Source organism: Bombina bombina, chromosome 3 (genome assembly GCF_027579735.1).
Source record: "Bombina bombina isolate aBomBom1 chromosome 3, aBomBom1.pri, whole genome shotgun sequence".
Taxonomy (NCBI): domain Eukaryota; kingdom Metazoa; phylum Chordata; class Amphibia; order Anura; family Bombinatoridae; genus Bombina; species Bombina bombina.
This window is the reverse complement of record NC_069501.1, coordinates 1,283,826,585-1,283,838,441: the sequence shown is the minus strand read 5'-3', so window position 1 is coordinate 1,283,838,441 and position 11,857 is coordinate 1,283,826,585. Positions and strand designations below refer to the sequence as shown.

At 36.3% G+C, this 11,857-nt stretch overlaps 1 protein-coding gene across 1 annotated transcript in view; it reads left to right on the top strand.

Moving 5' to 3' along the window:
- The window catches only part of SMPD1 (sphingomyelin phosphodiesterase 1), a 107,492-nt gene that overhangs the window by 79,430 nt on the left and 16,205 nt on the right, over window positions 1–11,857 (top strand). Inside the window, exons 4-5 of the mRNA XM_053708841.1 lie at window positions 8,411–8,487; window positions 9,027–9,172. Of these exons, the coding sequence (XP_053564816.1) occupies window positions 8,411–8,487; window positions 9,027–9,172 (223 nt within the window). The remainder of the gene's footprint in view (window positions 1–8,410; window positions 8,488–9,026; window positions 9,173–11,857) is intronic.

Below are 11,857 nucleotides of genomic sequence, written 5' to 3'. Positions count from 1 at the left end.
CACATAGTAACACATAAATATATAAGCATATACACATAATAACACATGAATATATATGTATATACACATAGTAACACATAAATATATATGTATATACACATAACACATAAATATATATGTATATACACATAGTAATACATAAATATATATGCATATACACATATAAACACATAAATATATATGTATATACACATAGTAATACATAAATATATACTGTATGTATATACACATAGTAACACAGAAATATATATGTATATACACATAGTAACACATAAATATATATGTATATAGACATAGTAACACATAAATATATATGTATATAGACATAGTAACACATAAATATATATGTATATACACATAATAACACATAAATATATATGTATATACACATACTAACACATAAATATATATGTATATACACATAATAACACATAAATATATATGTATATACACATACTAACACATAAATATATATGTATATACACATAATAACATAAATATATATGTATATACACATACTAACACATAAATATATATGTATATACACACAGTAACACATAAATATATATGTATATACACACAGTAACACATAAATATATATGTATATACACATAGTAACACATAAATATATATGTATATACACATAGTAACACATAAATATATATGTATATACACATAGTAAAACATAAATATATATGTATATAGACATAGTAACACATAAATATATATGTATATACACATAATAACACATAAATATATATGTATATACACATAGTAACACATAAATATATATGTATATACACATAATAACACATAAATATATATGTATATACACATAGTAATACATAAATATATATGTATATACACATATAAACACATAAATATATATGTATATACACATAGTAATACATAAATATATACTGTATGTATATACACATAGTAACACAGAAATATATATGTATATACACATAATAACACATAAATATATATGTATATACACATAGTAACACATAAATATATATGTATATACACATAGTAACACATAAATATATATATGTATATACACATAGTAATACATAAATATATATGCATATACACATATAAACACATAAATATATATGTATATACACAATGTAATACATAAATATATACTGTATGTATATACACATAGTAACACAGAAATATATATGTATATACACATACTAACACATAAATATATATGTATATACACATAGTAATACATAAATATATATGTATATACACATAGTAACACATAAATATATATGTATATACACATACTAACACATAAATATTTATGTATATACACATACTAACACATAAATATATATGTATATACACATATAAACACATAAATATATATGTATATACACATAGTAACACATAAATATATAAGCATATACACATAATAACACATAAATATATATGTATATACACATAGTAACACATAAATATATATGTATATACACATATAATAACACATAAATATATATGTATATACTGTGACAGGAACACTTTTAACCACGGTCTTCTAGGGCACAAATGCAGCACAGGACAATCCACTGTAGTTTAAAAAGCTTTATTTTTCACAGCAATAACAAACAGGCAGTTCATTTCCAAAAGAGGGAAATCCTTCCTCTGCAGCAAAGTTAAGTGCTTTTAAATGTGTCCCAGCACTTCACAGCATTCCACAACTGCTTTGTAAAAATAATGTCCTTTTATAGTTCACAGGAACAAAAGTCTTTTTACACAGTGTAACACACACACACACCAGCTTCTGTAGCTGTGTAACTAACTCTCAAGGCCTAAGTGAGGCTGCTATTTAAACCCTCACAACTTCTAATTAGCCAAACCTGTGATTAGCTGCTGGACAGCTTCACAGCTGTCTGGGATAATGGCCCACCCTCTCTCCAATTATCCCAAACCCCAGGGACCCAGAACACAGTTAATCAACTGCATAATCAAATACACACTCTTTCTCCCTGGGGTTTTAACTGAAAGGAGAAATAGCATGTACAATGCTTGGTCTTAAATATCTTCCATTTATAACCAGGCCTTGCTTTCTGTCACATATCCTCCCCCCCAGCTCACACCCAGTGGGTTGAGCGACCATGGACATCAATGAATGTACCCGAGACAAACCATCAGCATTGCCCTGCAAAAGACCGGCCCTGTGCTCAACAGTAAAATTGAAGGGTTGCAAGCTAAGAAACCACCTAGTAACCCTTGAATTTGTTTCCTTATTCTGACTCATCCATGTGAGAGGAGCATGATCTGTTATTAATTTAAATTTTCTTCCCAACAGATAGTACCTAAGGGTCTCTAAAGCCCACTTAATGGCAAGGCATTCTTTCTCCACTATAGAATAGTTCTTTTCCTGTGAAATAAGTTTTCTGCTTAGGAAAAGGACAGGATGCTCTTCTCCTTGACACTCCTGCGAGAGAACTGCTCCTAAACCAACATCAGAGGCATCTGTCTGTACAATAAAATCTTTAGCGAAATTGGGGGTTACCAAAACTGGATGGGCACAAAGGGCATCTTTCAACTGCTTAAAAGCTTGTTCTGCTTCTGGGGACCATTTTATCATAATTGGGGCCCTTGCTTTTGTGAGATCCGTCAAGGGTGCCGCAATTGTAGCGAAATTCGGGATAAACCTTCTATAATAACTAGTTATCCCAATAAATGCTCTTACTTGTTTTTTAGTGAGAGGCTGTGGCCAGTTCTGTATGGCCTCTATTTTTGTTGTCTGAGGTTTAACTAATCCTCTACCAATAGTATAACCCAAGTACTTAGCTTCCTGTAAACCAACAGTACATTTTGCAGGATTGGCAGTTAACCCAGCGGACCGTATTGCATCAAGTACTGCTTGAACTTTTGGAAGATGGGATTCCCAATCTGTACTATAAATTATAACATCATCCAAATATGCTGCCGCATAACGAACATGGGGTTTCAGAATTCTATCCATCATCCTCTGGAATGTTGCCGGGGCCCCATGTAAACCAAATGGCAACACCGTATACTGAAATAAGCCCTCTGGGGTTGAAAAAGCTGTCTTTTCCTTTGCTTGACTAGTGAGAGGCACCTGCCAATACCCTTTCGTTAAATCAATTGTAGTGAGATAACGTGCTTTTCCTAGCCTTTCTATTAACTCATCTACTCTAGGCATTGGGTAGGTGTCAAATTTGGAAACACAATTAAGCTTACGAAAGTCATTACAGAACCTTAATGAACCATCCGGCTTTGGAACAAGCACGATTGGACTGTTCCACTCACTTTGTGATTCCTCAATTACCCCAAGCTTTAACATTTTTTCTACCTCCAGTTTAATAGCCTTTCTACGAGCCTCAGGGACCCTATAGGGTTTAAGGCAGACCTTCTTCCCTGGTTCTGTTATTATGTCATGCTTAATAACATTAGTTTTTCCTGGTACCACAGAAAATACCTCTTTGTTTCTTCTAATAAAATCCTTGACCTCTCGCTTCTGATGTACAGATAGGGTTTCTGATATATTTACCTCTGGTTCAGTGACAGGGAGTTCTGTAGGTTTTAAGGCAACTAAAACTTCCCTATCTTTCCAAGGTTTTAACAGATTTATATGATATATTTGCTCAGGTTTCCTTCTCCCTGGCTGACTTACTTTGTAATTAACATCACCCACTTTCTCAATTATCTCATATGGGCCCTGCCAAGTAGCCAAGAATTTATTTTCAACTGTAGGGACCAGAACTAACACCCTATCCCCAGGTTGAAACACCCTGGCTCTAGCATTACAGTTGTAGCTGTACTTTTGTGCTTCCTGTGCTTTTCCCATATGTTCCCTTACAATGGGCATGACAGCTTCCATACGATCCTGCATTTGGGAAATATGTTCAATAATACTTCGATAAGGTGTTGTCTCTTGCTCCCAAGTCTCTTTAACTATATCTAGTAATCCCCTGGGATGCCGCCCATATAACAGTTCAAATGGGGAAAAACCTGTAGAAGCCTGGGGAACCTCCCTGATAGAGAACATTAAATAGGGTAACAGAAGGTCCCAATTTCTCCCATCTGTGTCAATTACCTTTCTTAGCATACTTTTGAGAGTTTTGTTAAACCTTTCTACTAAACCATCAGTCTGAGGGTGATATACTGAGGTCCTTAGTTGTTTTATGCCAAACAACTTACACAATTCTTTTGTAACCCTGGACATAAATGGAGTTCCTTGGTCTGTCAAAATTTCCTTAGGTATCCCGACCCTGCTAAACATTAGCATGAGTTCTTTTGCTATGGACTTTGCAGAGCTGTTACGAAGGGGAACTGCCTCAGGATAGCGTGTAGCATAATCAAGGATTACCAGTATATACTGATGTCCTCTAGCAGATTTAACCAACGGACCCACCAAGTCCATAGCAATTCTTTCAAAAGGCACATCAATTATAGGCAAGGGCACTAAAGGGTTACGAAAATCTTTAGCAGGAGCTGTAAGTTGACACTTAGGGCATGAAGCACAATAATCCTTGATGGCTACAAATATCCCTGGCCAATAAAACCTTCTAAGAACTCTCTCTTTGGTTTTCTCAACTCCCAAATGCCCCCCTAGAATGTGGTTATGTGCAAGATTTAAAACAGTGTTCCTAAAAGTCTGGGGCACCAAAAGTTGTTTAACAATGTCTGTTCCTTTCTTCTCTACACGATATACCAAATCATTGACTGCTTCAAAATAAGGATAGGGTAATACATTTCCTGGCTGTGTCACAACATCATTTATAACCCTGATATTATTTCTTGCCTCTACCAATGTTGGATCCTCCCATTGGGCTTTTTTAAAATTACCAGGGCCACCAACCAGATCTATCAAATCATCAATATTTTCCGAGCTAGTACTTGGTACTTCATTACTCTGAGAAGGTTGATCACCTACTAATACAGGCATAGGGCAATAAATCTTATTTTTCTCCTTTTCAATGGAACCCCCTTCAAAATCAGTTTCAGAGAAAGGAAATACATAAATATCAGAAGTTTGACATATTTCTGGAGATTCCCATAACTCCAGAAATTTTGGAAAATCTCTCCCTATCACCACCTCATGGGCTAAATTTGGTACTACACCAACACAATATTTTAATTTACCACACTGAGTCTCAATCTCCACCTCAGCTGTAGGATATTCCCGTTTATCTCCATGAACACAGATAATTCCCATTTTTTTCCCATAATCTAATATTGCATCTGGTACTAAAGATTTAGCCACTAGTGTGACCATACTTCCTGAATCAAGCAAAGCCCTAGACACTTTACCATTAACCATCACAGTACACCAATGGGAATCATTATTAACAGAGCTGTTGCTATTAGACAATAGTGAATGTGCAACATTACAGTCCATAAATTCATCTTTATCACAGTCTCTAGCAATATGCCCAACCTCATTACATTTAAAACATCTTACAGGTTGGTTATATTTAAATGTTTCCTTAACTCCTGAGGAAATGTCTCTGGTGTTTTGCCTATACACCTGCTGCTCTCTTATCCCCTTTATCCCCTGAACAGTCTTACCAGTTCTTGTAGAGCTCTGGGACTTGGGATTGTGAGGCTGATCCATTGAAGATTGTTGCAAAACTTCTCCTGAAGCTATAAATCTTTCGACCAATACAATCAACTGATCCGCTGTTTGAGGATCACCTTGATTAACCCACCGCCGCAGGGAAGTAGGTAATCCACGCTGAAACCGGTCCATCACCAGTAGTTCCACTATTTTGGTAGCCGAATTAACCTCTGGTTGCAGCCACTTCCTGGCAAGGTGTATAAGGTCGAACATCTGGGATCTTGCAGCATTATGAGATGAAAACATCCAGGAATGGAATCTTTGTGCACGGACTGCCGAAGTCACCCCCAGGCGTGCAAGGATTTCTGCTTTCAATTTCTCATAGTCACCGGCTTGTGCTGGCTCTAAATCAAAGTAGGCCTTCTGAGGTTCACCACTAAGAAATGGCGCAAGTATACTCGCCCACTCAACTGTCGGCCATTTTTCTCTTTCTGCTGTGCGTTCAAATGCCAAAAGATACGCCTCAACATCATCAGCTGCTGTCATTTTTTGAAGATAATGACTAGCCCTTATTACTCTGGAGCTGCCACCAACATATTCAGAGTTCAGTCTTTCTGATATGGCTTGAACCTCTCGTTGCAGAGTCTGTGTAGCACTTTGCTGCTCCTCCCGGGTCTTCCTGAATGTCTCAGCTTGCACAGCAGCCATCTGTTGAATCAACAATTCAGTGTTCTCCTTCTGTGATTTAGCCAGCAGCATAGCACTCTCTGACTGGGCCAAGACCAACTGTTGCAGTGCTGCACTATTTTCAGCAGCTTTTCTGTTAGTCTCCTGCTGTATAGCATTAGAATGGATCAAAGCTTTAATGACTTCCTCCATGTTGCTTGCAGATTATTATGCCCACAGACTTACAACGTGGTTGCCCGCATTCTCCACCAAGTGTGACAGGAACACTTTTAACCACGGTCTTCTAGGGCACAAATGCAGCACAGGACAATCCACTGTAGTTTAAAAAGCTTTATTTTTCACAGCAATAACAAACAGGCAGTTCATTTCCAAAAGAGGGAAATCCTTCCTCTGCAGCAAAGTTAAGTGCTTTTAAATGTGTCCCAGCACTTCACAGCATTCCACAACTGCTTTGTAAAAATAATGTCCTTTTATAGTTCACAGGAACAAAAGTCTTTTTACACAGTGTAACACACACACACACCAGCTTCTGTAGCTGTGTAACTAACTCTCAAGGCCTAAGTGAGGCTGCTATTTAAACCCTCACAACTTCTAATTAGCCAAACCTGTGATTAGCTGCTGGACAGCTTCACAGCTGTCTGGGATAATGGCCCACCCTCTCTCCCATTATCCCAAACCCCAGGGACCCAGAACACAGTTAATCAACTGCATAATCAAATACACACTCTTTCTCCCTGGGGTTTTAACTGAAAGGAGAAATAGCATGTACAATGCTTGGTCTTAAATATCTTCCATTTATAACCAGGCCTTGCTTTCTGTCACAATACACATACTAACACATAAATATATATGTATATACACACAGTAACACATAAATATATATGTATATATACACAGTAACACATACATATATATGTATATACACATACTAACACATAAATATATATGTATATACACATACTAACACATAAATATATATGTATATACACATAGTAACACATAAATATATAAGCATATACACATAATAACACATAAATATATATGTATATACACATAGTAACACATAAACATATATGTATATACACATAGTAACACATACATATATATGTTTATACACATACTAACACATAAATATATATGCATATACACATAGTAACACATAAATATATCTGTATATACACATAGTAACACATAAACATATATGTATATACACATAGTAACACATAAATATATATGTATATACACATACTAACACATAAATATATAAGCATATACACATAGTTACACATAAATATATATGTATATACACATAGTAACACATAAATATATCTGTATATACACATAGTAACACATAAATATATATGTATATACACATACTAACACATAAATATATATGTATATACACATACTAACACATAAATATATATGCATATACACATAGTAACACATAAACATATATGTATATACACATAGTAACACATAAATATATATGTATATACACATACTAACACATAAATATATAAGCATATACACATACATTTTCAGTATAAACACAGTCACCATAGACCACAATGTAAAGGCACTTTTCACCTCACAGCTGTCCCTTATAATTGCTTTGTGCAGTTATATTTTTTTTTTTAAAATTGCTACTATATTTTAAGATTAAAAAGGAACAACATTTTTATTTTGGGGGCACTTGGGGGACATTTTTTTTAATTAACCAGTGGTCGGATCGCTGGTTAATTTTTAGAGCACAAATTACTACCGCAAGCTCACGGTAGCATTTACCAGCCACATGTAATTTGCCCGATTACAGGCACACTTAAAATTAGCGCTCCACTTGTAATCTGGTCCTTAATGCTTTGGAAGTTTCTGTGACTTATAAAATAAATCTGAAATGAGCACTATTAAATCTCACAGGGCAGCAACTGTACATAGATTACATTTATTTCAGTCCTTAAGGACGTCACAGCTCCGATACTATCTGTAGGGCATCTTGACTGACAGGTGTGCCAGCCCCAGAGAGATGTAATGGTGGGGATATTTGTAAGCTGCAAGTAATATACCATTTAGTTCATCAGTTGTTTGCAATGTGAGTAACACTTCAAGGTGCTACATAACTAATCTTCTGAATCTTTCTGATGGTATCTTATCCATGCTCTGCCATTTTGTCTTTAGGTTCACATTATTGGTCACATTCCTCCCGGCATCTGTATGAAAAGTTGGAGTTGGAATTATTACAAAATTGTTAACAGGTAAGTTTGTACCAGTAAGTCTGACTTGAATCATATGCACATTTGTTTAGAGAGGTTGTTTCCTTGCAGTAGAGCCTGACATTATTACCATTTCCCTGGTTCATATTTCACAGATATAAGAGGGTCCATTTGTTTATTTGGCCACTTACAGAATCTGCTCATAGCTCAGGTTCTCAAGTACTGGTATAAGCTGTGCTAATTAGCAGATAACACCCTGAGTACCAGTGGGTGTTGGACCTGGGTAATAATACTATTGCTTATCTGTATGGCCCATATAAATAACACAAATATTATTGTCAGACACACATGACACGGATCTGGTACCAGATGACACAAGGGAACTTCCAGTAGATATCAGTATGACTGCGTTAGTATCACTCTTCCCATATACAGCACCATTGGCAGCCGGTAGTACTATCTCCCCTGAGACGTCCATCTTACCTATTAGAGAATAAGGAATTGCTTATTGCTTTGCCCTTCTTGGTAATGTATCATCCCCTCCCAGCATCTACCAGTAATAGCTACCTCTGTTCCGCCAGGTATGAGAGCACAATCACTGCCCAATTCTTCGGACATACGCATCTGGATGAGTTTGAGATATTCTATGATGAAGAGACCCTTTCTCGTCCGCTGTCAGTGGCCTTTATTGCTCCCAGTGTCACCACATTCATTAACTTAAATCCAGGTAAGTAACAGTCTGTGGACCCACAAATAACTGTGCCGAGGGTCTTACTATAAGATATTTAGTGAATAGAGACCTGTGTGCTGGGCATTTCTACAGATAAATAAGGAAATGGCTCTTCATTGACATAACATATTAAATCCCACATCAAAACTCGTCATTGTGCATAAATATATCCTTCCTCCAAACATTATCATCTTTATTTCTAGGTGATTATTTCAAAGGACAAACAACTAGAGAATTATATTATTAAACAAATTGTGGTCTTTTTCTTTTCCTCTACCCTTTTTTACTTTTTTCTTCAACAAGGTTAAACACTTGGGCCTCTAGTTATCAAGGTCCGTATGGAGCTTGATGCCCCGTGTTTCTGGCGAGTCTTCAGACTCGCCAGAAACAGCAGTTATGAAGCAGCGATCACAAAGACCGCTGCTCCATAACCTGTCCACCTGCTCTGAGCAGGCAGACAGACATCGCTGGAAATCAACCTGATCGAGTGCGATCGGGTTGATTGACACCCCCCTGCTGGCGGCCCATTGGCTGTGAGTCTGCAGGGGGCGGCGTTGCACCAGCAGCTCTTGTGAGCTGCTGGTGCAATGCTGAATACGGCGAGCGTATTGCTCTCCGCATTCAGCGAGGTCTGGCGGACCTTATCCGCAGTGTCGGATCAGCTCCGACAGACCTTGATAAATAGAGGCCATAGTGAAATGTGCACTTGTAGAACCCCTAGTCTGCTCCAGCCAGTGACTTAAGCATATGCATGTATGCATGTTTCTCACTTGTGGCCTCATATTGACAGGTGCACTTGTAAAACACCTTGTACGTTATTTTACTTTACACTAAAATGTCATTTTTGCAGACACAGCTTTCAAGACTGTGAGACAAAATAAATGGTGCAATAAATTACAACTTCATATTAAACAATGTATGGCATTTATTTGTTTCACATCAAGCTGTGAAATTTACCTGCCTTGTCTAAAAGTACTGTGTTTGACACCGCTGACGGTAAATCTGTTTCTGGCTCATTTCACTGCCCTCTAAGTCCCGCCCTGAAGATTACGCCAGTATCAGCGCTTAATTTGCTGCAGATGTGCTCACCCAGGCACAGGGTACAGTGATCTATTTACGCACTGCTCACTCAAACACATCTGTATCTTTACGCTGAGCAATATACTGTGCACTTTATTTCTCCTTTTTCAAAATGTTTATTGCAAATAATTAAAACAAATGATTATAGAAATAGCCACATTTATATACTGAGTAATAAATCCCCTCAATCTTCAAGACTAAGATTCAGGTGAGGTTTTGACAATCATTATTTTAACAGAAAAAATTAATACTCGCAATATTTTTTTACTTTTTTGTTGATATTATAAATATTTAATAGAGGAAACATCAAATACAGGATAAAGAATATTTCTGCACTTGAACAATACCTTATTATTATTATTATTATTATTATTAGATCCTGATCACCAGCTTCTCTGGCTGTATGTAAAGAAATAGAAAACAGACAGTTTCATCGTTGCACTAAACTAAGCAGTGGGTTACAGAAATCCTTGCAATAAGTATTATTCATCATTTAATTTGTTCAGGGTCCAATGCTATCTGGGGGCCTGGGGACTCTACAAAAGAGTAGCTTTTCCTTTAAAGTGTTGCTAGGAGACATATTCTCTAGCACCAGACTAGTTTATTGCCTAGGGTCAGTAGATCACTTCATGTGACAGAAGAACTTAAAGGGACAGAAAATCCATGTTTTTCTTTCATAAGTCAGGTAGAGCATGCAATTTTAAGCAACTTTCTCATTTACTCCTATTATAATTTTTTTCTTTGTTCTCTTTTCTATCTTAATTTTAAAAGGCCGGAATGTAGGCTTAGGAGCCTGCTAATTTGTGGTTCAGCACCTGGGTAGCGCTTGCTGATTGGTGGCTACATTTAAGTTTGGTAGTGTTAGCTCTGTTATCTAGCTGCAGGTAGTGACTTCACTGAGAATTTCTCATTTGGCAAGAGAATTTGTTTAAAGTTTTAACACAATCTGTTTTCTTTTTATATTCACTTTAATTTAACATATATTTTACTAAAGGAGCACTGTCTTATATCTCTATAAATATAAATATTAGCATCAAAATCATATATTGTATCATATTCAAACATATCTAGCGCCCCCTACTGTGTATTTTAGTACACATTTTTATACAACTCAGTCTGTTTTTGTTTTATCTTATAAATATGTTCAGTTTCATGGTAGGTTTAGTTTAGACCTGATATTAAATCATTTTAGGGGAACTGATGTTTTTATTTATTTATTTTGGTAAAACAAGTTTAATAGGTACTATGAAATGCTAATTAATATGAAAGGATCAGACATATTCGGCTAGATTCCGAGTTTTGCGTTAGGCTTAAAAAGCAGCGTTGGCCGGTCCTAACGCTGCTTTTTAAAGCCTGCTGGCATTACGAGTCTTGAAGGTACAGGCTCACCGCTCAGTTTTTTTGCCAGACTTGGAAATACCACAAATCCACTTACGTAAATTGTGTATACTCTTTTTTTAATGGGACTTGCATAGCGCCGGTATTACGAGTCTGCCAAAAAGTGAGCGGTACACCCTCTCCTGTCAAGACTGGTAACGCATTCTAAAGTCAGTAGTTAAGAGTTTTACACTAAAACGCCGTAGCATAAAACTCTTAACTAAA